The sequence below is a fragment of the Scyliorhinus torazame genome, chromosome 10 (genome assembly GCF_047496885.1).
Source record: "Scyliorhinus torazame isolate Kashiwa2021f chromosome 10, sScyTor2.1, whole genome shotgun sequence".
Taxonomy (NCBI): Eukaryota; Metazoa; Chordata; class Chondrichthyes; order Carcharhiniformes; family Scyliorhinidae; genus Scyliorhinus; species Scyliorhinus torazame.
This window is the reverse complement of record NC_092716.1, coordinates 83,438,643-83,466,574: the sequence shown is the minus strand read 5'-3', so window position 1 is coordinate 83,466,574 and position 27,932 is coordinate 83,438,643. Positions and strand designations below refer to the sequence as shown.

Sequence of the window (27,932 nt, the reverse complement as noted above, 5' to 3'; positions counted from 1 at the left end):
ATTTTTCTTTAAATAAGGGAACCAAAGCTGTTCACAGTATTCCAGATGTGGGGCGTCATTCTCCGACCCCCCGCCGGGTCGGAGAATGGCCGTTGGCCGCCGTGAATCCTGCCCCCGCCGAAGTCTCTGCTCCCGGAGATTGGGCGGGGGCGGGAATCCGGCCGCGCCGGTTGGCGGGACCCCCCGCTGGATTCTCCGGCCCGGATGGGCCGAAGTCCCGCCCAGGAATTGCCTGTCCCGCCGACGTAAATCAAACCTGGTATTTACCGGCGGGACCAGGCAGCGTGGGCGGGCTCCGGGGTCCTGGGGGGGGGCGCGGGGCGATCTGACCCCGGGGGGTGCCCCCACGGTGGCCTGGCCCGCGATCGGGGCCCACCGATCCGCGGGCGGGCCTGTACCGTGGGGGCACTCTTTCCCTTCCGTCTCCGCCACGGCTTCCACCATGGCGGAGGCGGAAGAGACTCTCCCCACTGCGCATGCGCGGGAAACTGACAGCGGCCGCTGACGCTCCCGCGCATGCGCTGGGAAACTGACAGCGGCCGCTGACGCTCCCGCGCATGCGCCGCATTTCCGCGCCAGCTGGCGGGGAAACAAACGCCATTTCCGCCAGCTGGCGGGGCGGAAATCCCTCCGGCGTCGGCCTAGCCCCTCAATGTTGGGGCTAGGCCGCCAAAGATGCGGAGCCTTCCGCACCTTTGGGCCGGCGCGATGCCCGTCTGATTGGCGCCGGCTTTGGCGCCAGTCAGCGGACATCCCGCCGTTGGGGGAGAATTTCGCCCGTGGTCTCACCAATACCTTGTACAGTTGCAGCAAGACTTCCCGACTCTTATACTCCAACTCCCTTGAAATAAGGGCCAACATTCTATTAGCCTCCCTGATTACCTGCTGCACCTGGGTGCTAGCTTTCTGTGTTCCATGCACAAGTATCCCCAAGTCCCTTTGTGTTGCAGCTTTCTGCAGTTTTTCTCCATTTCAATAATACTTTGTTCTTCCTTCCAAAATGAACAACGTCACATTTTCCCACATTATAGTCCATTTGCCAACTTTGTGCCCACTAACTTAACCTATCAATATCTCTTTGCAAACTGTTTGTGCCCCTCTCGCAACTTGCCTTTCCACCTATGATGGTCGCATTTCCAGACGTTGTCTTCAGAATGGTATACAGCTATTGTTTACTTTACTAGAAAAGGTAACCCATGCTCTAGGTAACCCTGAGAAATCCTGAGCAGTAAAGGCACAACGTTAATGTTAAAGTTAATCTCAAGGTCAAAGTTAATCTCAGTTGAAAAAGAGGAATTCAGAAGGACCACATATACAATTTCCCACAACACCACAATCAGTTCTTGCCTCTATAAATAAACATTCACAACCTACAACCCTTAGGAATGTATCATAGGAATACCGTCATAATCACAAATCTACACTTGTTCACCATCTATTCACATGTCTAAAACCCAGAAAAGAAGCAATAAAGAATACTATACCCAATATGTTATAGTTAAAACACAGCACTCTTGCCATAATCCTTCTCTGTGAGGCTGTTACAAGTGATGTCCATCCCAGCCCCGTTTAGGCCCTTGCTACCCCGGTTCAATGCAATAGCATTTTTGAGTCTCTGAGGCGGTCAGTCATGGGACTGACTGCTCAACAGTGAGAGCCAGTTCTCTTCTACCGTCACTTTTCAATGGCTGAGAAAGACTGTACTGCCCTGACAGAAACTATTTCTGGAGATGCTTTGGGCAGAGAAAGGGAAGTAAGGTTTGGTTCGACCACATGCCCTCCTGCAAACAGCTAACCAAGAACTGATGTGTCTGGAGCATTCGCCCCATTCTCCAGCAGTCTTCCCTATAACTGTACCCTTGGAATATTGGGAGCCAGATCTTAGTTACTCCACAGTTTATGCTTTGTGCTCATCAAAATACCAGCAAACCGTACACGGCACCCGACCTGTAGGGTTCTGTGTCAGCAGCCAAACCTCAAGTGGACACCTACTCTGCTCGGCCAAGACACCTCGTGGCAGCAAGTCTTGAGGGCATTAATCCTGAGGACAGTGTTTAGCTGTCAGTGAGTTTTGGCTCATTCCAGGAGCAGCCTCCTGAAAAAGTTGTGACTCAGAACCTTATACCACCCCCTTTCAACACCATTACTCAACTGTAGCCTCACTTAGTGGTTGATTCAGATTAAACTTAATTTATATATTTGAATTTGAATGTGATTCTGGCTATCATTTGCACTGAAGATGATACGTTGATTCAGCATCCATTCAAAAGCCCAAAAGTGAAGAGTTGGAAGAATAATATACCCAGTACAAAATAACTAAAACACAGCATTCCTGTCACAAGCCTTCTTCACAGAATTGCATCTCCTGTGGGGAGTTTCTTTTCCTTTAGGAGCAATATCCTTCTCACTCCTGTGAAGCCCCTTACCACCAGATTTGAATCAGGCAATCCAAGTTCAGTAGCAGGTAACCAAACTTTCAGAACTGAAGAACAATTTTCAATTGACATAACCGAAAGTGCCTTGTGCAAACACGGGAGCATCTATTTGCGGTTCTGTGCACATGCTAGGATGCCCCATTGGAGGTTCCATGCATGTGCGAACAGGTCAATCACGTTTAAGCTTCACCCATTGTCCAAATTCCCTGTCTGGCTATGGAATAGGCAAATGTTTGGAGCCATATCAACAAATCAGCTTTGAATGCCCTGAAGAGAAGATGCACAGGAGATTTGCCACTGTTACACAGTGTCCCACAGGAACATAAAAACTAGTAAATGAGAGATGAGACATTCCAGAGGCGTGAACTCAAGTGATGCTGACTCGTCACCATATTCTTGGGCATCATAAAATCAGTTGAATAAGGGGGCATTGTGATTTCCCGGATAAGGGTGCGTTGTAAATACTGGATAAACACAAAGGGGTTAATTTTTCCCCAGAGGGAAATGTCAGCACACAATCTGTGAGGGGGAAATGGTGCACAGAGCTTTCAAAGACTCATATCAGCTGGACAGCTGCTCCTTACCTGGATTTCCTCATCCACAGCCTGAGAGACCTCGTCAGCAACTGACTCCAGCTTGTGCTGCACTGTCCTTAGTAAAGGTGGAGTGTTACCCACTTGATACAAGGTCGGTAACATCTGTAGAACAAGAAGAGTTGGAGTTGGAAAGAGAGAAACTCATGGTGGTGGGAGGTGGAAACAATTATAAAAGTTTTCTATATCGTTAATAATTTAAAAAGTATATAAAACTTTTGAAGTTTTGTTATGCCACCCCTCAATTCCTAATTTCTTGGCCAAACTGTATCAGGATGGGTGAGGAAGTAAACATTTGGAGGTGTTAATGAACTGGAGTTCTCCAAGATCGAGTGAAAAGAAAACACGTTGAGGAAAATGAGGCAAACAGTTGCTAGATTGTCTTTGATGTTGTTAATTAATTCAAATATAGGGAAAGATGAAGATCAAGAAAGATCATTCAGTCCAGCCTACCATGTTTCAAGTATCTAGAAGGCTCTTTCATTACAACCCTCCCAGCTAATTACCAGGAATTGGAAAAACTTATCATCACACAGATCATAGAATTTTACAAAAGGAAACTGACCATTCGGCCCCTCGAGACTGTGCATTTCTTCTCCTCCACATAAGACATCAGGCCTGAACTTCCTTGGAGTGGCAATCAGAGTTGGAATGTCACTCCGCTCCTACTTTTTTACTTGGAATTATTCCGATCTTTTCGTGACCAACCTTCTGACTCAAGCCAGGGGGAGAACTGTACAGGGATCTCAGGGCTTTCTGTCGAGGGTTTCAGATTTGGATACAAGGAGGCTATGCCCCCCTTTTTTTACAGCACTGACTGCTGTAAATCAGGTGAGTAAAGGTCCAGCTGCTTTCAAGCCGGGAAAAGGTAGGTTTGTCAGGTAAGTGGTTAGAGTTTTGAAGAGGGGGGGGGGGGTTGGCTGCATAGGGAGGAGGGTGGAATGTGGGCAGTCGGGGAGGGCAGTTGGTGTTTGGGGCCGGGCAAGGGATAGATGGTCGAGGGAGTGGCCAGTTGGCGGGGGACGGCCAGTCGGGGAGGGATTCGGTCAGTCGGTGAGGGCATAAGACAGATGAAGGGAGGGGAGGGCAGTCAAGGGGTGGGAGGAGTTCCCTAGGGGTTCCGTGGGGTGCAAGGAGACCCCCGGGGGTTTGGGGAGGGGTTGTTGAGGGGCCATTGAGCCATTGGGGAAAACAGGGTGGCAAAAGGCACTGAAATGACATCCTCCTGCTGACAAAGTATGCTGAGCATGGTCTCATTATAACAAATGCCTCCTTCCGACAGAAGGACAAATACAAAACCACATGGAGACATACTAGTTCAAAACATTAGCACCTCCTGAATTATGCCATTGTTCGGGTCAAAGATCTAAGTGATGCTATTCCACTCAACCTATGCAGGGGACTGGGAATTGACTGGAAGGAGCTTACTAGCAATCATACAAAGTAGCGACAACTTGTCCATCAAGCTGCATCATGCTTTGATTCCCAATGTCTTTAATGATGAGGCAGAGAGGCAGCAGTGAACGAAAGAAAAGGAAGCAAATCCTGGACTCCAGATCCCACTGCTTCATGGGCTAGCCTGCTTTATGTGCCCAGAGATTAGCAGTCAAGGACTGACCTGTTCAGTCACATGAAGACCCATGACAGGAACCTGTAACCTTGAGTAGACATCATCTTTGAATCAAGAAACAGGCAATGTATTTAAATGATTACAGCAACTAACATTCCAGAATAGTGATATGCCAATCCAGTAGGATATGGAAGTAAGAGGATACACTTTTAAATATTTCAGGGACTCACAGTGGTTAATATCTTAGCCTCCTTTATGGTTTCTTCAGCAAATGCTACATCTTCTTGTCTTTCTTTCATGGACTCGTTGCTAATGATGTTCAAATTTTCTTGTACTCTTTCACACATACTGTCCACCATCTGTACAAAAAGGCAACAAGTTACTGTGGATTTGGTCAATTACTCGACCCTATATATTATTCTGTGCCCTAAATAGTGTGTGCTTCCTGTTCACAAACTCTGCTTCCTGTTGTCAAAATGTTTGGTCATGTTTTCGTATCAACATTTACCATTGTAAATTTCTATGTCAAAAATTTTCATTCAACGTTGCAACATCCAAGTGTCACAAGTCAAGGGCGGCACGGTGGCCCAGTGGTTAGCACTGCTGCCTCACGGCGCTAAGGACATGGGTTCGATCCCGGCCCCGGGTCACTGTCCATGTGGACTTTGCACATTCTCCCTGTGTTTGCGTGGGTCTCACCCCCATAACCCATAGGTATGCAGGGTAGGTGAATTGGCCACGCTAAATTGCCCCTTAATTGGGAAAAAATGTAATTGGGTACTCTAAATTTATTTTTTAAAAGTGACACAAGTCAGCTGTGGGCTCTGGTCAATAGGTAGCTCTGCAGAGTAAGTTTCTGAAATCTCTTTTCCAAAACATCGCAATCCGTATACAAAGAAAATTTGATATTCAGCAACTGACCATGCATAACCTGTACATATCTTACATTGGGCACAACCTTGAGATATACATAAAACATCAATTCAGCTTTAACCTTACTTTTGCGTTTGATCTTGGAGCATATATAAGTTATGATATTAACCATGGGCGGGATTCTCCAATAATGGGGCTATGTCCCTGATGAGACCATCAATTCACACGAGACAGAGAATGGGAGTGAACTGTGGCTTTAATCAACTAGAACAGTGCCTGCCTGCGACTGCTCTGCAATGAGAGCCACCTACAGGGCAGCTGTTCTTATACCTCCCCTCAAGGGGGCGGAGCCCACAAGGGCACCAACGCGATACAATCAGTGTAGTACAGTACAATGGTCCATAGGTGGAGCCCACATGGGCAACAGCATGGTACAATGTAATATAGTGGTGAATGGTTACCATAATCCGTTCAGCATAGTCCCCACGCCCATGAAACAAAGTGCGCGAGTCACTCTGGACTTGCCTGGAGTAAGTCCAGAGTGATCCTGCGATTTGTTGGGTGCTAGCAGGGCCCCGGAGTGCACTTCGCAGCTCCGGCTGCCGATACGAGGCCCTGCACTTCTGGTCGGGGGTCTGCGCATGCGCACGGCCTGTGTCGGCAGCCCCGTGCGACATGGCGGACCCACACTCCGGACCGGCACCAAGAAGATAGGCCCCCTCCAGATCGCGCGCGCCCACGGATTGTTGGCCCCGATCAATAGCCTGGCCGTCCTGGAGGCCCGCCCCCCCGGTGAATGATCCCCCATCAGGGCGGCCATGGACTGAGTCCGCAGCCGCCACGCCGAGTGCCCGCTGGGTGGAACCATGAGAGAACCACGCCGGCGGGAACTCGGCCAGCTGCACCTGGAGAATTGCTGCGGGGGCCTTTTTCAATGGCCCCCGGCTGATGCCGCATCGACCGCGTACGCCCGATTGGCGGCGATTCTCCGAGGACCGGAGAATCGCGGGAATGGGGCCCATTCTCCGCCCTCGTGCCAAGCCCGATTTTAGCCCAGAGGCTCGGCAAATCCCGTCCAATACATAGTAAACCTTACCTTTCAAATTTGGGCTCCATTAACATCAGCAATGCTGCAAAGTAACAACGCAACAATCTCCTCCTGTCCTGTTTATTGTTATTTGTTTTTTTTTAAAAAGGGCGGCATGGTAGCACAGTGGTTAGCATTGTTGCTTCATAGCTCCAGGGTCCCAGATTCGATTCCTGGCTTGGGTTACTGTCTGTGCGGAGTCTGCACGTTCTCTCCATGTCTGTATAGGTTTCCTCCGGGTGCTCCGGTTTCCTCCCACAAGTCCCAAAAGACGTGCTCTTAGGTGAATTGGACACTCTGAATTCTCCCTCTACGTACCCGAACAAGCGCCGGAATGTGGTGACTAGGGGCTTTTCACAGTGACTTAATTGCAGTGTTAATGTAAGCCTACTTGTGACAATAAAGATGATTAAAAGAAAAAGAAGGTAATGGGCTGAATGTTGTCAGCATATATGTGGAAGATGGCATCACGTTTATGGATGATGTCACCAATGAGTAGTGTGTAGATGAAGAAGAGCATAGGGCCAAGGACAGATTCTTGAAGGCCTGCCTAGGGCCAAGAAAAGATGCCAATTTACCTATTGACTGTTAAAGATAACAATCAGCATGGTTTTGTGCATTTTTGCATCATAAATGCAGGGGTAGAAATGATTATTGACAATAGGAAAATGTTAGGAGAGAATTAACAGTTAATTCTGATTGTCTTATCAATAATAAAGTATCTTCTTACCTGCTGTGTGGAGGTAGTTACAATTCTCTCTTGCAGTCGAAAGGCTTGTTCTGGAGAAGATTTCTTCATCTGATTGTTCCGAAGGAGATATGACTGTATCTAGAAATTAGAAATTCACCACACAAGTTTTACATTTTCTGATATACATTTCCAAGTCAGTGCTGTACAAAATACAAATTCAAAACCACAATCATTTGTGCGGTGCTATCACAAGTAGGATCGTTGCCATTTTTACCTTCTGAAGGGCCTCCTCTGTTTTCTCTGGATTGCTGCGATAAGCCTGGGATATATCGCTCATTGGTAAAGGCATTGACCTTAGCGTATAGTTCCTGAGAAAAAAAATTAAAGTGATGACTGATCCCATTTCATCAAGTCACAAAATAATAGTCAAAGGAACAGGGAGAAGACTAACAGAGAAGAAATAAAGAGCTTTCAATCACCACAACATTTTGTTTACCTCATCTCATTACAAACACTTGAGATGGGCCTTACCAGTGGGTGACCAAAAGTCAGGCTTCAAAGTTACTCAGTTTTTGATAACAGCTTTGAATTTAAGATTTTTAAATATTTGTTTGATACACTTAGTAACTCTAATTCAAGAAAAGCTGAGTACTTGAATATATATTCATGCATGTTTCGTCTATTGCTTATTTCAAGCTTTTTACCATAAACATTAATATGCTGAAAGAATATTATCATAGAATTTACAGAGCAGAAGGAGGCCATTCACCACTGGGTTCTGGGGGTAGGGTGGAAGTGAGGGCTTAATGTAGGTCGGTGCAGACTCGATGGGCCGAATGGCCTCCTTCTGCACTGTATGTTCTGTGTATTACATCCCTGTGTATTAAGTCTGCACCGACTCTTGGAAAGAGCACCTTACCAAGGTCAACACCTCCACCCTATCCCCATAACCCAGTAACCCCACCCAACACTAATGGCAATTTTGGACACCAAGGGCAATTTATCATGGCCAATCCACCTAACCTGCACACCTTTGGACTGTGGGAGGAAACCAGAGCACCCGGAGGAAACCCATGCACACACGGGGAGGATGTGCAGACTCCACACAGGCAGTGACCCAAGCCGGAATAGAACCTGGGACCCTGGAGCTGTGAAGCAATTGTGCTATCCACAATGCTACCGTGCTGTCTTAGACTAAATGCTATCTTAGGCTAAACTGCATGACAATGATCCTCCAGCATTACGTGTTTTGAGTTGTTTTAATGCTGATATTTGAGGATTTTCCTAATTTCTCCCCCTAACACAGTCTCAGTCCTTCAACACCAGCAAGATCAGCATAGTGGAGATTTGGTAGTAGTCCCGATTTTGTAGGTTTCTGTATGGTTAATGCTGAGCTGCTCCAGTACAGCTACACCACTGGCATTTGCTCAGCAGTGTCAAACCTTTCCCAGGTACATTCTGCATACAAAATGCAGAACAAATCCAACCCGGCCACATACCACCCCATCTGCTCTTGGTCATCAGCAAAGTTTTTAAAAGTTCACCCAAGTCAGGATGGTGAGTGACTAGGACGGGAACTTCCAGGTGGTGTTGTTCCCATGTGTCAACTGCTCTTGCCCTTCTAGATGGTAGCGGTCATGGATTTGGAAGGTGCTGTCTAAGGAACCTTGGTGAGTTCTTGCAGAGCATCTTTTAGATGGTACACATTGCTGCCACTGTATATCAGTGGTGGAGGGAGTGAATGTTTGTAGGAGTGCCAATCAAGGGGCTGCTTTGTCCTGGATGGTGTTGAACTTCTTGAATGTTGTTGGAGCTGCACTCATCCATCACACTCCTGACTTTGTATTTGTAGATGGTGAACAGGCTTTGGGGAGTCAGGGGATAGTTTACTCGCCGCAGGATTCTTAGTCTATGAACTTTTCTTGTAGCCACAGTATTTATATGGCTAGTTGAGTTTCTGATCAATGGTAACCCCTAGATGTTGATGAAGGGGGATTCAGTGATGGTAATGCCATGGTGTGTCAAGAGGTGAAGGTTAGATCCCCTCTTGCTGGAGATGGTCATTGCCTGGCACTTGTGTGGCGTGAATGTTCCATGCCACTTGTCAGCCCAAGCCTAGATATTGTCCAGGTCTTGCTGCATTTGCGCGTGGACTAGTTCAACATCTGAAGAGTCGCAAATGGTGCTGGACATTGTGCACTCATCAGCAAACATCCCCAATTCTGACCTCTTGATCTTTGATTTGTTTCAATCTGGTCAATATGGATAACAAAAGCCACATTTTCCTCTCTCCTGACATTTTATTGCAGAATTAAACAGGCACACAAGATAAATATCAACACCATATTATTTCTCAATTACCTCTCCAGAGCATTTGCAACATCCATAAATCCCACAGCTGCAGTGTTGTTTCTGTCCCAAATCACGGTTCTGCCATTGAGAAAGTCAAGACTGTTATTAGCTGCTTTGCACCCCCTAACTACTTCGTACATTTCTGATCAGAGTGGAAAAGCTTTAACTGGTCACAGATGAAGAATGTATTTCACAGGGAGAAATATAATTTACACTGTACCCCTAATGCAGTAATTGCTAATTGTTATCAGTTTATATAACCATATGGCTGGAACTCTCCCGCCTTTGGGATCCTCTGTTCCCGCCAGCAGTGCACCCCCGCCTCCGTGTTTCCCGGCAGCAAGGGGTGGCTTCAATGGGAAATCCCATTGACAAGCTGCAGGAGTAGAGAATGGCAGCGCCAAGTAATATCCAACAAGGTACCAGGGAATCCCACCCATAATCCTGTTCGAACAATACCAGAATTTTGTTTAGTCTTTCAAACAATTATTATTATTGCACTAGAATTACAAGTACACAGAAAAATGAAGGCATAATTTTTCAGATTTTTTCGGTCCCCCAGCAATTGTTAATTTGCAACCATAATTTATGACCATTGAATGAGATCACAGTCCCGAAGTCATCCCATGTCTTAATTTTGAATAACAGATATTGTGGAAGATGGGGGGTGAACATGGACAGCCAAGCATTGCATATCACAGATGTTGCTTTCCACATCAGAGTACTAATGATTATGAAGATGATTATGTCTGCATCAATGGTGCCGAGGTAATGTAGCCATGTAAAATGGCTACCTGCAAAGGGCCATGGGAATTGTGGTCAATTTGGGACACAAACAGGTACACAGCCTCTGTGTATTGTGCAAAGAAACCAGACTTGGCTGAAACTTGTATCCATTAAGAGTCGATCACCATTTCCCTCAGGCCAATAGAGTTTGAATCAAGGAGTTACAACAGTAGCAGACTAACCGGCGCCACACCCTCTTATTTGGAAAGGCCGATGTGCCTGGGACAATGATAGCTAGCACCCACCCAGCTATCGAGGTATCCCCCCCCTAATTGGCTGAGATCGATGAGGGTGATCGAGAACCCTATCGATCCATTGGACCTGGAGTAAGGACCGCCCAAAAGGGCGCAAAAGAGACAAAGGATTAAAAAGCCCTGCGCACTAGAGATCTGTCTCTTTTGGGACCGGCCTGTGTGTGACCAACTGCAGCAGAACAACCAAGTTCAAGGACCCGCGACCATTCCTGAAGGACGAGCCCAGCTGAGACGAACCCAACCACTTCCAAACTGACCATGTGGACCCGGATAATGGCCTTCTCTCACAGTGCCGGTCACTCGAAGTTAAGTAAAGGTCATCTTAGTCGTTAGGTGTAGTTTAGTACGGAGCCATGTGTGTTATTGCATAGAGATACAACTCTTGTGTTATTAATAAACTGTGTTTTTGAGCTAACATATTGGTTGTGTGGTCATTTGGTCGATATAAGAAACAGCTTGTGGTTCACCCCAAAGTAAAGAAGGCAACAGTAGAGATGGTTGAAGCTTCAAATTCCTAGGTGTGCACATCACCAACAATCTATCCTAGTCCAACCACGTCGACGCTACGGCCAAGATAATAATTAGTTTATTAGTGTCACAAGTAGGCTTACATTAACATTCAATGAAGTCACTGTGAAAATCCCCTAGTCCCCACACACCAGCACCTTTTCGGGTACACTGAGGGAGAATTCAGAATGTGCAATTCACCTAACAAGCACATATTTCGGGACATGTGGGAGGAAACCGGAGCACCCGGAAGAAACCCGGAAGAAACCCACAGAGACACAGGGAGAACATGCAGACTCCGCACAGACAGTGACCCAAGCCGGGATTCGAACCCGGGACCCTGGTACAAGCACAACACTGTTTATACTTCCTCAGGAAACTAAGGAAATTCGGCATGTCCACATCAACTCTTTTTTTCTATTTTTTCAGATGTGCCATATAAAGCATTCTACCTGGCTGCATCACGTGAAACGGCCTCCATCCATTGACTCTGTCTACACCTCTCGCTCCTTTGGGAAAGCGGGCAACATAATCAAAGACCCCTCCCATCCAGGTTATTCTCTCTTCCATCGGGCAGGAGATACAAACGTCTGAGAACACGCAACAACAGCGTCTTCCCTGCTGTTACCAGACTCCGGAATGACCCACTTATGGACTGAACTGATCTCTCCATGCATCTTCTCTACTGAGTAGTACTACACTCCATATACTTCACCCGATGTCTATGTCTATGTATTTACATTGTGTATCTATCATATGTTTTTCATGTATGGAACAATCTGTCTGGACTGTACGCAGAATAATACTTTTCACTGTACCTCAGTACAAGTGACAATAAATACAAATCTTCATCCAAAATTGCAGTTCATTTGCTGAGTTTGGATCAACATTTAATTACTGGAAAATGATGTGGTCGATGTACGTCAGATACTGGGATCATGCCTGCCCTGACTATATTGCCGGTACAAGGTGGGGTGGAAAAGCCACCATCCATCATACTTCAACCGTAGCTCTGGTCTCCTCCATGGCTGAGTGCTGTACAAGAATTGAGGTGTGTGAAACCATCGGCTGCTGATATTCATGGATGTGACATGGACTCCCTGTGATATGACTCATATTAAACACACACTACACGTACCCAAGGCTTGTGTTAATCTGTAAAGCTTTGGCCAGCATCTTTGCTCCCGTGTCTCCCATAGCATTGCCACTGATATCAATCGTTTTCAAGCAGGTGTTACTGCCCAGAGCGTTGATAAGAACATTGGTTCCAGATTTTAATCGTGAATCAGCTACCGACAGTGACCGCAGGGGCTGAAAGAGAAAGCAAGAAATTATTTTTAAAAGTTACATTAAGATACATTCATCACGTTTTGTCCCCTTGCGTTTTCTTTGCCCCCCCCCTCCCTGATCCACATCAGTGAAAAGCGACAACAACCAGGGTTGTTGTGAGTTACAGCCAGCGCCATCCTTGAGCAGCTGTGAAGAGAAGACATTACTCGCTCCATGGCAAGTGGCATCTGCCCTCCACATTTGACTCCCTGTAGCAGCAGTGTGGAGATGAGGCACTCACTCTGTGAGTAATCTGGGATACAACTTCTGTCTACACTCCATGGAGTAACTAATTAAAATCAGGACCGTTCCACACCACCGCGCCAATCTAAATCACACTACTGACTCAGATAACAATTCTAAAATCTGTCCCTAAATTGGCTATTTCCAAACTATCTGAATTTGTGTGAAATTTAGCCAACAATTCCTAATTTGACCTGTGAGTTGAGGTATCTGCAAGCTGACCCTGCTGAACCACTCAAATCAAAGCTTTGATTGGGACCTCCCAAATGTAGGATTTTGTTTTAACTATAAACTGTTGTAATTCCTTTGCTGGATGATATTATCAACCTGCAACTGGAGCTTTCACTAAAGATCCTGAAAAGTTGCTTTCAAACTGTGATTCTATCAGGATCCAAACTGGCAATGGCAACTTCAGCGCTTATCACTGTATCAGATTAACACGAGCTGAAGAAGTTACAACAAAAAAAGAAAAAGCTGGAAATGCACAGGTCTTCTGGCCGTATCTGTGGACAGAGGAACAGTTAATGCTTCAGATCTGGGAGTTTCCATCAGTTCTGTACCATGGAACCTTTCCCATTTAATCTATCCTGTCCAGCACCCTGTCACACACCTTTTCCTTTGTTCTTTTCACTTGCTTGAAACATATTACATCCATAACGTCCACCACTTCCGGTGAAAGGCCATTGATGTAAAATGTTAATTGTTTCTCTCTCCACAACTCGTGCCCGACCTGTTACATGTTTCCAGCATTTTCCATTTTTAATGTTGGTCTTCCAGCAACTGCAGTATTTTGCTTCTGAAAGTGTTTTCTCTCGATGGGGCACTTTACAATCTCCCAGCCTCAGCATTGAGTCCAACAATTTCAGATGGGGCGAGATTCTCCACCCCCCCCCCCCGCCGGGTCGGAGAATCGCCGGGGGCTGGCGTGAATCCCGCCCCCGCCGGGTGCCGAATTCTCCGGCACCGGATGTTCGGCGGGGGCGGGAATCGCGCCGCGCCGGTTGGCGGGCCCCCCCTGCGATTCTCCGGCCTGGATGGGCCGAAGTCCCGCCGCTAAAATGCCTGTCCCGCCGGCATAGATTAAACCACCTACCTTACCGGCGGGACAAGGCAGCGCGGGCGGGCTCCGGGGTCCTGGAGGGGGGCGCGGGGCGATCTGGCCCCGGGGGGTGCCCTCACGGTGGCCTGGCCCGCGATCGGGCCCACCGATCCGCGGGTGGGCCTGTGCCGTTGGGGCACTCTTTCCCTTCAGCCTTCGCCATGGTCTCCACCATGGCGGAGGCGGAACAGACTCCCTCAGCTGCGCATGCGCGGGAATGCCGTCAGTGGCCGCTAATGCTCTCGCGCATGCGCCGCCCGGAGATGTCATTTCCGCGCCAGCTGGCGGGGCACCAAAGGCCTTTTCCGCCAGCTGGCGGGGCGGAAATTCATCCGGCGCGGGCCTAGCCCCTCAAGGTTGGGGCTCGCCCCCAAAGATGCGGAGCATTCCGCACCTTTGGGGCGGCGTGATGCCCGACTGATTTGCGCCGTTTTGGCCGCCAGTCGGCGGACATCGCGCCGATACCGGAGAATTTCGCCCCATAGCCACTGCTATGGGGGAAGGTGCTGCTATTATTTAGCTCTAACCATTTGCCCCTCCTGTACACCCAAAATCCGATACTTTATTGTCTCATCACCACCATCTTTTCCTTTGCACCATCAATTATTTTGTTATTCAATCATGCCTGCCCTCTACTCCATCACAGACCATGGGCGTCATTCTCCGACCCCCCGCCGGGTCGGAGAATGGCCGTAGGCCGCCGTGAATCCCGCCCCCGCCGAAGTCTCCGGTACCGGAGGTTGGGCGGGGGCGGGAATCGGGCCGCTCCGGTTGGCGGGACCCCCTGCTGGATTCTCTGGCCCGGATGGGCGAAGTCCCGCCCAGAAATTGCCTGTCCCGCCGGCGCAAATCAAACCTGGTATTTACCGGCGGGACCAGGCGGCGTGGGCGGGCTTCGGGGTCCTGGGGGGGGCGCGGGGCGATCTGGCCCCGGGGGGTGCCCCCACAGTGGCCTGGCCCGCGATCGGGGCCCACCGATCCGCGGGCGGGCCTGTGCCGTGGGGGCACTCTTTCCCTTCCGCCTCCGCTACGGTCTCCACCATGGCGGAGGCGGAAGAGACTCTCCCCACTGCGCATGCGCGGGAAACTGACAGCGGCCGCTGACGCTCCCGCGCATGCGCCGCATTTCCGCGCCAGCTGGCGGGGCAACGAACGCCATTTCCGCCAGCTGGCGGGGCGGAAATCCCTCCGGCGTCGGCCTAGCCCCTCAATGTTGGGGCTAGGCCGCCAAAGATGCGGAGCATTCCGCACCTTTGGGCCGGCGCGATGCCCGTCTGATTGGCGCCGTGTTTGGCGCCAGTCGGCGGACATCGCGCCGTTGGGGGAGAATTTCGCCCCATGTATTTTGATCTTTATCTTCCTCCACCGCACCCCCCCTCCATGAACCCTTCTCTGCATTGACTTATAAACCATTAAATACTTATCATCTTGTTCTGTCAAAAAGTTGTTGACTTAAACTGTTAACTCTATTTCTCTCTCCACAAATACTACCTGATTTACTATGGGCGGGATTTACTGGCTGTTCTCGCTGGCGGGAAATTTCGGTCCCGTGCCGGCGCATGGGTATCCCGGCGATGAGGGGTGCTGTCAATGAGAAAGCCTGTTGACAGCAACGAGACCGGTATATCCCGCTGGCTGGCCGCCTCCCCCGTGAAAAACACGCGGTGGGTTGGTCAGTAAATCCCGCCCTAAGTGTCCACCATTCCCTGTTTTTATTTCCCTGTATTAACTTAAGTTATTTTACTTCTTGATAACAAACTTACACACTCTTCATCCTGGATGAGCTGGACAATCCTGTGAAGAACATCAGCCAAGGCTCTGAAAATATGAACACAGGTGTAAGACACTGATTCAAGCTAATCAAGACGTGGGCATAAATGCTCGTTTTTCCAAAGAAGACAAACATGTTTTGACGTGTATGCACTACTGCACTGATTTAGACCATAAAGCCATAAAACATAGGAACAGAATTAGGCCACTTGGCCCATCGAGTCTGCTCCGCCATTCAATCATGGCTGATATTTTTCTCGCCCCATTCTCCTGCCTTCTTCCCATAACCTCTGATTCCCTTATTAATCAAGAACCTGTCATAATATCCACTCATGTATATAATGAGATGCAGACAGGCAGTGATTGACACACAAGATGACCAGTAAGCACACAACACAGTGCAGCCAATCACCAGACAGGACACTACCACTATAAAGCCAGAGGGCACTAGGTTTCCCCCTCTCTCGGGACCCAGCCACTGAGACTGTCAGAGTCCACGAGCTAGCAAGTGCAAACACCATGCGGTAGCTATTAAGTCTGGTCAGGCTACTACAAGGTCTCCAGTCAGTTCAGTATAATGTCGACCCACAGCTGAATATGTATATCAGTTCTATCGTTGAATAAAATAGTGTTGGATCTTCTCCAGTGTTAGACGTCTCTTTCTAGTTTCCGTGCATCGAGTGCAGTCCACATTGAACGTACCTGCCTAACACATCAGAACCTATCTATCTCTGTCTTAAAGACACTCAGTGATTTGGCCTCCACAGCCTTCTGCGGCAAAGGGTTCCACAGATTCACCACCCTCTGGCTGAAGAGATTCCTCCTCATCTCAGTTTTAATGGATCATCCCTTCCGTCTCAGGTTGGGCCCTCTGGTTCTAGATTTTCCTAGTCAGTTGGGAAATAAGGAAGACCTACCGGAGCTGTTAGTGTGGAAGGTTGCACCATCTGATGGTGAAACCAGGGAATGGAATAGAATCCTTACAGGAAGTGTGGAGACCAAATTCTCCATCTTGCTCTCAGGCTGGCCTCTCCATCCTCAATCCTGCCGTGCCCCAATGAAGCTCAATGTAAACCCAAGGAAAATTACCCCATCTTTCAATTAATTGGGCCTTCCAGACTTAACACTGTGTTCAACCAATTCAGATCATAACTTCTGCCTCCATTTTGTTTTCATTTTCACAATATAATCACAGAATGGCAACAGCATAGAATGAGGCCATTAAACTCGTCACATCTGTGCTGGCTCTCTGTAAGAGAACTCAGCTAGTCCCATATCCCTGTCTTATTCCTGTAGCCCTGCAAATGTTCTCTCTTCAGGTTCTTGTCCAATTACCCTTTAAAAACCGTGATTGACGTTGCCTCTCCCAGAGTCTCTCAAGTACTCCATTCCTGACCCTAATCACTTGCATAAAGATGTTTTTCCTCATGTTACCATTGGTTCTTCTGCCATTCACTTTATATTGATCCCCTCTGGTTTGTGACTCATCTACCTAACCTGTCTGGACCCCTCATGACATTGAATACCTCTATCAAATCTCTTCTCAACCTTCTCTTCTCCAGTAAGTATAGCCCTAGCTTATCCAATCTGCCCACACAACTAATGACCCTCTTTTCTGACCTTCTCTAAAACCTTCATATTCTTCCTAAAGTGTGGTGCCCACAATACTCCAGTTGAGACTGGAACCAGTGCTTTAAACAGGTTCATCATAACTTCCTTACTGTACTCAGTGCCTCTGTTTATAAAGCCCAGGACCTCATATACCTAATTGACCACTTTGTCAACCTATCCTGTTACCTTCAGTGATTTGTGCAAATATACTACCAAATTTGGGGTGGCGCCGCTTTTGCGATGTCCCCCCCCCCCCCCCCCCCTCCTCCTCCACCTCCAAAGCGACGTACTCAGAGAGTATGTTGCACGACAGATCGACGGCCTCAGGGAGTTGTCTGAGGCCAGTTTCCCGATGCTCTGCCCCGGACCGGCCGAGTTCCCGACGGCGTGGGTCTCTCATGGTCTCATCCATCAGGAACGCGGTGTGGCGGCTACGGACTCAATCCAGCACTGCCACAGTCGGGGGAGGGCCGCTCCGCGGGCGGGGGGACTTTGCCAGTGGCTGGGGGCACTTTGGGGGGGGGGGGGGGGTGATCAGGGGCACGCAAGCCGGCCAAAGTGGGGGGGGGGGGGGCAGTATTTCGCAGGCCGGGTCCACAAGCGGCCGGCGCGGCCACGGACCCGGCAATTCTCCGGGTCATATCAGCAGCTCGAGCCGGGTGCTCTACGCTGCCTTGATGCTAGCCCCCAGCCAAACGGAGGTTTGGTGGCCGTTTTACACCATCTTTCTGTTGTAAAATGCCACCCTTCCCACGCCGGCGTGCGGACATTGCGCCAGAATCGGAGCATCCAGCCCCATATGCCCAGGAGACAAACTCCATGTCGCTGCTTACCCCCCTAGGTGACAGGGCAGCTGCTCCTTTGTTGGCAAAATGCCAGCCGGGTGGGAAGACAGCCCTCATGTGGGCTTTTAATTGGCCACATTCCACCCTCACCCCCCACAAAGTGGGCACTGAGGTTTGGGAAACTTCCTTGGCAGTGGAACAATATCAAGGAATGATTCCCTGGCATTTACCAGCCACCAACCTCCAAGCCTACCAACTGGGAAGCAGTAAAATCTTGCCTGGTAACACTGTTTCTCTCTCCACAGATTCTGCCAGACATGCTGAGCATTTCCACCGTGAACTGTCTTCATTTCAGATTGGCAGCAGCTGCAGTATTTCACCCCCTGTGAACTTGTCGGTGTGTCTGAACTTACTTTGACTTTATATTGAAATTCTTGCCAAGTGCCACGTGTCGGATGGATTTGCTTCTCCCGATTGACAAGACCAGAGTCACCATGTCAGAGTCAAACCCTGTAAAAGGCAAAAAGGAGAAATTAAACACTCCCATCCCCTTGTCCCAGTCAAAATGCCTCTGGGGAGAGTCACCTACCATTGTCTGATAGGTCCAGGCTGCTGATAGAGTTGGCATCGATGATGTGATCCTGAATCACCTGGGCACCTGCTGATCTCAGCTACAAGAGAAACAAAGTGAAGATGTTGGTTCTAAAATGCTGCAAATATTCTGTCAACAGGTACCCGAGACAGGACGTGCCCTGTCACCCAGCACAGCTAAGAGCTGATGACCCACCTAACAAAGGCAATAATAACTGGGAATCATTTCATCCCACAGGGAGGGTGTGAAACCTGTGGGTGATTGTCTTTCCCTCTGGGACACTCCCACATATCACAGCAGTGATGTTGTTCCAGGGCTGTGCATGAAGAGATCTGACTTGCCAACCTCTTGAAAAAGGATCCTTTACTTTTTAAAATGTATTATGAAATATGTTAAGGATCTGCAACCCCATAACAGACAGGCCTCCTAGTTAGGTACATGGGCTGCTTAGTTGTTGGATCAATGCCAATAGGATGTAGGAACACAAGTAGGTGATACAGCCCTTTGGGCCTGTTGAGGCATCCAATTAGATCACGGCTGAGCTGTGACCTAGCTCCATTTACCCGCCTTTTCCCCATTTACCTTCACACCTTTGGACAACAAAAATCTATCCATCTCTGTTTTAAAATTAACAATTGACCGGCTACCATCAATTGCTATTTGTGGAAGAGAGTTCCAAACTTCTACAATCCTTTTATGTGTGGAAGTGTTCCCAAATGTCTGGCTCAAACTTTAAGCTGTGTCCTGAGACCTAGACTCCTCAAATTGCACAAATAGTTTCTCTCCCCCTCTGCCCCCACTCTCCCTCTGCCCTCACTCTCCCTCTGCCCTCACTCTCCCTCTGCCCTCACTCTCCCTCTGCCCTCACTCTCCCTCTGCCCTCACTCTCCCTCTGCCCTCACTCTCCCTCTGCCCTCACTCTCCCTCTGCCCTCACTCTCCCTCTGCCCTCACTCTCCCTCTGCCCTCACTCTCCCTCTGCCCTCACTCTCCCTCTGCCCTCACTCTCCTCCTGCCCTCACTCTCCTCCTGCCCTCACTCTCCTCCTGCCCTCACTCTCCTCCTGCCCTCACTCTCCTCCTGCCCTCACTCTCCTCCTGCCCTCACTCTCCTCCTGCCCTCACTCTCCTCCTGCCCTCACTCTCCTCCTGCCCTCACTCTCCCTCTGCCCCCACTCTCCCTCTGCCCCCACTCTCCCTCTGCCCCCACTCTCCCTCTGCCCCCACTCTCCCTCTGCCCCCACTCTCCCTCTGCCCCCACTCTCCCTCTGCCCCCACTCTCCCTCTGCCCCCACTCTCCCTCTGCCCCCACTCTCCCTCTGCCCTCACTCTCCCTCTGCCCTCACTCTCCCTCTGCCCTCACTCTCCTTCCCGCTATCCCTCTCTGCCATCCTGCTTTCCTCCATCTACTCCCCATCTGTTCTATACCTGCTCTCTTTATGATCTTGAAAACTTTGATCAAATCACCCCCTTAATCTTCTAAATTGCTGGGAATACATCATGAGTTTGTGCAAAGTCTCCTCGCAACTTTATCCTTTGGAATCTAAATGTCATTCTGATAAATCTACACTGCATTACCTCCAAGGCCAATATATCCTTCCGAAGGAGTGATTCTCAGAACTGCTCACAATAACTCCAGGTGCGGTTGAAACCGGGTTCTGCATTGCTGAAGCATGACATCCAGCTCCTTGGATCGGAACATCATTCCACTTTCCTGCTGTCCCCCATAACCCTCGATTCCCTCATCGATCAAAACACTGTCTAACTCAGCTTGGAATACATTCAATGAGCCAACCTCCAGTGCTTTCTATGGCATAAAATTCCAAAGATTAGCAACCCTCAGAGGGGAAATTCATTGTCATCTACACCATAAATAAGTGACCCCTTATTTATAAACTGTCTCCTATTTCCAGATTCCCCCAGGAAGGGAAGATCCTTTCAAAATTTATCCAGTCAAGCCCCCTTTGAATTTGACCTGTTTCCATAAGATCACCTCTGATTCTTCTAAATGTCAACGAGTACAGGCTCATCCTGCTCAACATTTCCTCAGAACACAACCCCTTGATCCCAGGAATCAGCCTAGTGAACCTTCTCTGAACTGTCTCCTTGCAAGGAAGGACCTCAAAATTCAGTACTCTAGGCGAGGCCTCACCATTGCCCTGTACAGTTGTATCAAAATGTCCCTAGTTTTATACTCCATCCCCTTTGTAACAAAGGCCAACATTCCATCCCCCTTTCTAATTACACGTTGTACATGCATGCTAACCTTTTGCAATTCATGATCGAGGACACCCAGATCCCTCTGTACTGCAGAATTCTGCAATCTCTTTCCATATAAATAATATTCTGCTCAAGTATTTCTCCCACCAAAGTGAAAAATCTCTCATTTTCTCACATTAAACTAAATCTCCCCAATTTTTGTCCACTCAATAAGCCTTTCTATATCCCTTTGAAGACTCTTTGTGTCCTCCTCACAACTTACATTCATAGCGATCATTGACAGCAAATTTGGCTAGATTGTAACTGGATGAGGTCCCAGCACTAATCCCTGTAGAACCCCATTATACTGATTTTATTCTGTTGTTTCAATGATTTTCTCCTTCACACCTGTGAATTGCTTCATTGAAAGTAAAGTGCAAATTCAATGAGTCAATGATAAATATTACAATTGTTGGCAAAGTTGACCACACATTTATAACTTTTTGGGTCAAGAGGTAAAAAAAAAAAAGCCTTTTTCGACCAAAAGTAAAATGGTTGAATGGAACCTCTATAGGAAGTACTGGATCCTGGTCTGATAGCACAGTTTTTTATTCATTACCTCACAGTTACTAAGGTCCAGATGTACGTCACAGATATGAGTGTTACAGGCCAGGCCCTGAAGAATGGCTCTGCAGAGTTAAAAAGAAAGACTATTTGCAAAATAACTTACCATCAAATATCATATCGACTCAATCAAAGCACAGTCTGAGGTAACAGCGGGGGTGTTATTATAAATGTCTCCTGGGGGTGAGTTTTACAGCAGAGTATTTGAAGGTGCTTGTAAAATAAAACAGATGGCCAGCCTACCAAACATATGCCATCCCTGACCCGTCCCCCGTATTAAGGGAGGATGAGTAAGCGTCAGCAGCCCACCAGCCCTATTGAGGCTCTTACATGGCCAACTAAATACCAGTTAAGGGCCTCATTCCTCATCTACCGCAACTTTGTGGCCTGCAGGAGAAAACGTCCACCTGGGCAGCTTTGACAACGTGAGCGGCAGTGGGGAGCACAGCCTCTAAAATACAATCCACCCCCCTCCCCCAGCACCATGGTCTTCAATCTCTGGCTGCCCAAAATATCCAGACCTTTTTACCTTAAAATCCAGGGGCATCTTCTTCCTTCCTAGGGACTGCTAGTAATCCCAGTAGTGGCCACTATTCTCTTCTGGCACTGCTGGGACTACAGAGTTACCAACCGATCAGATAGCCTGGCAAGCCTCAAGGGCTGCACTTCAATAGACAATCGAACATTGCAGCGCAGAACAGGCTCTTCAGCCCTCGATGTTGCGCCGACCTGTGAAACCAATCTAAAGCCCATCTACACTATTCCATTATCATCCATATGTTTATCCAATGACCATTTAAATGCCCTTAGTGTTGGCGAGTCCACTACTGATGCAGGCAGAGCATTTCACGCCCTTACTACTCTCTGAGTAAAGAACCTACCTCTGACATCTGTCTTATATCTATCTCCCCTCAATTTAAAGGTATGTCCCCTCATGCTAGACATCACTATCCAAGGAAGAAGGCTCTCACTGTCCACCCTATCCAATCCTCTGATCATCTTGAATGCCTCAATTAAGTCACCTCTTAACCTTCTTCTCTCTAACGAAAACAGCCTCAAGTCCCTCAGCCTTTCCTCACAAGATCTTCCCTCCATACCAGGCAACATCCTGGTAAATCTCCTCTGCACCCTTTCCAATGCTTCCACATCCTTCCTATAATGCGGTGACCAGAACTGCACGCAGCTTCCTCCCTGATGGGGGCAGGAATCCCACTCTCAAATAATTAAGGCCGCCCCAGCATATCATCACCACAAAGTAGCTGGATTTCAGTCAGCGCAGTGCCGACAGCAGGTGGTGGGTCATCTGTTGCCCTGTTAAATTCACCCTGTAATTTGAGTGATTGCCTTTGGTAGTCACATTGCAATTTTAGCTTATTCCTAAATTTGATCTCCAATTTTCTTCTCTTTTTTTGGTTTTCTTGAGGTGATGGCTGAATTTGAATGAGGTCGGGTGAGGATTGTGTTCAGAAAGCATCCCAAGGCAGGATGAGATGGGCTTTGATGGATTAGCTCATCTATTTCTGACCAGCTCCTTGTCAGATGTTCATATTACTCTGATGTCAGTAGAATGGGAGCCACATTTTGCAATACGCATTTTAGTTGATTCCCTGATTGATTTGAGTTTAATTATTGTGGTAATTCCTCTGGTGGAAGATACCAGAATTTGATGGCATCATTTTAGAATAGAGGCGAGAGTGAATATTGGGCACCTGTGGAGGGACACGGACAGGGAGAGTTGCTGGGCAGGAATGTAGGGTGTTTGGCAGGATTGGGGGGAGTGCTGGGTGAGGGGATTTTATTTTATTTATTGTCACGTGTACCGAGGTACAGTGAAAAGTATTGTTCAGCGAACAGTCCAGGTAGATCGCTCCATATATGAAAAACATAGGACACATTATAAATACACAATGTAGGGCAGCACGGTGGCGCAGTGGGTTAGCCCTGTTGCCTCACGGTGCCAAGGTCCCAGGTTCAATCCCGGCTCTGGGTCACTGTCCGTGTGGAGTTTGCACATTCTCCCCGTGTTTGCGTGGGTTTCGCCCCCACAACCCAAAGATGTGCAGGCCAGGTGGATTGTCCACGCTAAATTGACCCTTAATTGGAAAAAATTAATTGGGTACTCTAAATTTAAAAATAAATAAATACACAATATAAATACATAAACATAAGACACTAGGTGCAACATATAGTGTTACAACTGTAGAGAAGAAGCGTAAAAAGATCAGTTTAGTCCATCAGAGGACCATTCAGGAGTCTGGTAACAGTGGGGAAGAAACTGTTTTTGAATCTGTTCGTCCATGATCTCAAACTTTAGTATCTTCTGCCCGATGGAAGAGGTTGGAATAGCGAATAACCTGGGTGGGAGCGGTCTTTGATTATGCTGCCTGCTTTCCCCAGGCAGCGGGAGGTGTAGACAGAGTCAATGGATGGGAGGCAGGCTTGCGTGATGGACTGAGCTGTGTTCACGGCTCTCTGTAGTTTCTTACGGTCTTGGGCCGAGCAGTTGCCATACCAGGCTGTGATGCAGCAGATAGGATATTTTCTTGGGTACATCTATAAAATTGGTAAGAGTCATTATGGAAATGCTGAATTTCCTTAATTGTCTGAGGAAGTAAAGGTGCTGTTGTGCTTTCTTGATCATAGTATTGATGTGGGTGGACCAGGACAGATGGTTGGTGATGTTTACCTGACAGGATTTCCTGACAGGGGAGTGAAAGAGCACTGAGCATAAGAAAGGGACTCTTGGCAGAGGAGGAGAGTTGCTGTGTCCTGAACGTTGCTGTGCTCTCTCCAACCTTGCTGCTGTCTCTCTTTAATTAAGCTTATAAAGAAAACTAGTGCAGAGCCAGCTCTCGGAATTTAGCAGTTCCTCTGCCCCAGTCAGCTGTCTGTCCCCCTGTCACTCTCAGGAACACTGCACTGATTGTGTTGTGCTACTACCACCAGGCAGAGATATTTGTAAAATTAATGATGGCTTTCACAATAATTTAGACATTTATTACAGTGACACATTTCAGAAGCTTTACTGATCGCTGAAACATACCTTACACCTTCCAGTGGCAGCTTAACACCAGACAGTGTAATACACTTTAATGACAAACAGTTGCTGAAGAACTGCTTCAGTGAAAGAGGGACTTCCCGAGTTTTCCTGAAAGAGAAGACATTGCACTGACTGTAACATGTATTGAACCACAGAAACTGTGATCGATTCTTCAACTTGCAAGCCAGATAGAAATACTGGAGATCGGATCAGAGAAATCAATACAAATGAAAATTGGGCAGATTTTATAATTGGTAACAACAGTCTAAAGCAGAGTGGCGGGTGGAAACTCGACCACAACAAAGATAGGATCCAAAAATCAGGCAGAATTCAGTGGGAGCTTATCAACGAAACCACACATGTCCATTGGAGGTAGGGGAGCTGAAGAGGGTTAGGGTGAGGGTGTGAGGAATGTTGGCATGAGGAAGCAAGGACTGTCAGAGTATGTGGGGACGTCAGAGTGAGTGGGTGGATTGTGTCGGAGTGAGGGAGTGAACGGTGTCAGACTGAGGGGTGAAGAGTGTCAGACTGAAGGGAAGAGTGTCAGATTCAGGGGTGAAGGGTACTGGAGTGAGGGAGTGAAAATTCAAAGTGAGGGGGGGTGAAGTTTCCAAGTGAGGGAATGAAAATTCAGGGTGAGGGTGTGAAGATTCAAAGTGAAGGAGTAAAAATTCAGGGTGAGGGAGTGAAGATTCAAAGTGGAGAGACAACTCAGAGTGAGGGGCTGAAGAGTCAGAATGACGGGGTGAAGAGCTAGAGTGAGATGGGGAAGAGTCAGAGTGAGGTGGTAATGAATGTTGGAGTGAGGAGGTGAAGAATTTCAGAGTGATGGGGTGACGAGTGTCAGAGTGAGGGAGTGAAGAGTGATGGAGTTAAGACCCAGAGTGAGGGGTTGAAGAGTTTCGGAGTGAGGGGTGGAGAGTTTTGGATTGAGGTGAAGAGTTTTTCAGATTGAGGGGTGAAGAGTGTTGGTGTGAAGGCGTGAGGAATGTTGGTGTGAAGGGGTGAGAGTGTTGGAGTGAGGGAGTGAAGAGAGTCAGAGTGAGGAGGTGATGAGTTTCGGAGTGAGGGGTGAAGAGTGTTGGTGTGAAGGGGTGAGGAATGTTCGTGTGAAGGGGTGAGAGTGTCGGAGTGAGGGAGTGAAGAGTGTCAGCGGGAGGGGGAAGAGTCAAAGTGAGGGGGTGATGAGTCAGAGTGTGAGAAGTCTGAGTGAGGGGATCAAGAGCGTCAGAATGAGGTGGCGAAGAGTGTCAGAGTGAGGGGGTGATGAGTCAGAGTATAAGGAGTCTGAGTGAGGGGACGAAGAGCGTCAGAGTGAGAGGGCGAAGAAGCATAGGAACATAGAAGATAGGAGCAGGAGGAGGCCATTTGGTCCTTCGAGCCTGCTCCACCGTTCATTATGATCAAGGCTGATCATGCAACTCAATACCCTAAACCCGCTTTCCCCCCATATCCTTTGATTCCGTTCGCCCTAACTGCTTCTTGAAAACATTTAGCCTTAACTACTTCCTGTGGTAATAAACTCCACTGTCTGGATGAAGAAATTTCTCCTCATGTGTCCTAAATGGTCTACCCCGTATCCTCAGACTGTGACCACTGGTTCTGGACATACCCATCATTGGGAACATCCTTCCTGCATCTTCCCTGTTCAGTCCTTTGAGAATTTTATAGATTTCTGTGGGATTCCCCCTCATTCTTCTGAATGTGAATACATTCCTAACCGATTCAATCTCTCCTCATACATCAGTCGCACCACTCGGTTCTAATCATCAGGATTCTTTCATTTGCTTCAACATTTAGGGAATTAAAAGTGAGTTTTCTCCAATTTAATCGCTGTGATTTCACACAGGCTCATAATTAAAGTCTAATTGGGAGCCACCATGTGATTTGGTTTTAAACATTGCTCCAAATCGTGTGAAGATATCGGAGTCCATCGGGGCCATGTGAAATTGAATGATTTGGGGGTCTATGTTTGTGCCAGTCAGTCAGCCATGATTCCCACTGCATCAGCCTATAGGGGAAATCTTAAAGAATTTCAACTCTTTTCACTCCAGTAGGCGTGTACTTACTTGTGGGAAAATACATTCCGGTTGAGGATTAGAGAGGTCAGATATGTACAACACCCACGATTCAGTGCCCCAAATAGCTGAGAGAGGGACAGACAGAAAATCAGCCATGGAAAACCAGAATAAAAAGTGATGGATTTCAATTTATTATGATATAAAACAACGTCATCGGACTTTTTGACATGCCTCAAATTCTGATAAAGTAATTACTGTCATAGCTCCTCGCTTATTGATATATAACTGCTTCTCCCCATAAAAGTTCTTTCAAGGGCAGCACGGTAGCACAAGTGGCTAGCACTGTGGCTTCACAGCGCCAGGGTCCCAGGTTCGATACCCCGCTGGGTCATTGTCTGTGCGGAGTCTGCACGTTCTCCCCGTGTCTGCGTGGGTTTCCTCCGGGTGCTCCGGTTTCCTCCCACAGTCCAAAGATGTGTGGGTTAGCTGGATTGGCCATGCAAAATTGCCCTCAGTGTCCAAAAAGGTTAGGAGGGGTTACGAGGATAGGGTGGAAGTGAGAGCTTAAGTGGGTCAGTGCAGACTCGATGGGCCGAATGGCCTCCGTCTGCACTGTATGTGTTGTATGAGGGTACAGCTATACACCAGCACACATCAGTGTCCCCAAAGGCAGCCTCCTCACCAGGAAATAGGAAGCAGGAAAAGGTGTCCCTCTGGATGTATCATAGTTTTACCCGAGTTCTGACAAATATTTAAATGATATTCATGAATTTGACTTTCTAAATACTGCCAAAAAGCTGAAATATATGTCTGATGATCCCACTGCTTTGAAGGTAATGTCAGTTTATAGAGGTGATGTGCTGGCGCCATCTGTTGGTGCCTCATGCACTTCAACAAAGAGGGGGAGAAAGAAAGAACGAACTTGCATCGTCCATGACCCCAAGATGTCCCACAGGGCTTCACAGCGTTTTCAATATTGGACAATGCAGCACGTTAATTTGTACACAGCTAGATCCCATAAACAACAATGAGATAAGTGGCCAGCTAAACAGTTTTTGATGATAACGTATGAGGGGAGGGGACAAACGAGCACATGTTAAATGCCTCAAACGCAAAGTTGTGAATCTGAATGTTGCTGTTGTGGGACATAAGGGGCAGGGGACACCAGAACAAGGTGGGAGAGGGTTGTCCTCAGGTCACAGCTATAGGCCTCCTGGCAATGCACATGCAGTAACAATTGGTGGAGGTTAAGGGGAGCAAGTTAGCCTTCCAATTCTTTAGGTACACAAAGAAAGAAAGACTTAACTTGTATTCATATAGCTCTCTTTCTTGACCACTGGATGTCTCAGAATGCTTTACAGTCAATGATTAACTTTTGAAGTATTGTGGTAACGTAGGAAACACGGCAGTTAATTTGTGCACAGTGTACTGCAAACAACAATGTGATAAAGGCCAAATAATCGGCTTTGTTGT

At 47.8% G+C, this 27,932-nt stretch overlaps 1 protein-coding gene across 1 annotated transcript in view; it reads right to left on the bottom strand.

The window, feature by feature from the left end:
- The window catches only part of carmil2 (capping protein regulator and myosin 1 linker 2), a 323,518-nt gene that overhangs the window by 84,568 nt on the left and 211,018 nt on the right, over positions 1-27,932 (bottom strand). Inside the window, exons 15-26 of the mRNA XM_072518320.1 lie at positions 26,508-26,584; positions 24,442-24,546; positions 21,394-21,463; positions 18,575-18,656; positions 18,399-18,495; positions 15,583-15,637; positions 12,287-12,459; positions 9,611-9,679; positions 7,524-7,617; positions 7,289-7,387; positions 4,829-4,957; positions 3,020-3,133 (exon numbers count right to left, since the gene is read on the bottom strand). Of these exons, the coding sequence (XP_072374421.1) occupies positions 3,020-3,133; positions 4,829-4,957; positions 7,289-7,387; positions 7,524-7,617; positions 9,611-9,679; positions 12,287-12,459; positions 15,583-15,637; positions 18,399-18,495; positions 18,575-18,656; positions 21,394-21,463; positions 24,442-24,546; positions 26,508-26,584 (1,164 nt within the window). The remainder of the gene's footprint in view (positions 1-3,019; positions 3,134-4,828; positions 4,958-7,288; positions 7,388-7,523; positions 7,618-9,610; positions 9,680-12,286; positions 12,460-15,582; positions 15,638-18,398; positions 18,496-18,574; positions 18,657-21,393; positions 21,464-24,441; positions 24,547-26,507; positions 26,585-27,932) is intronic.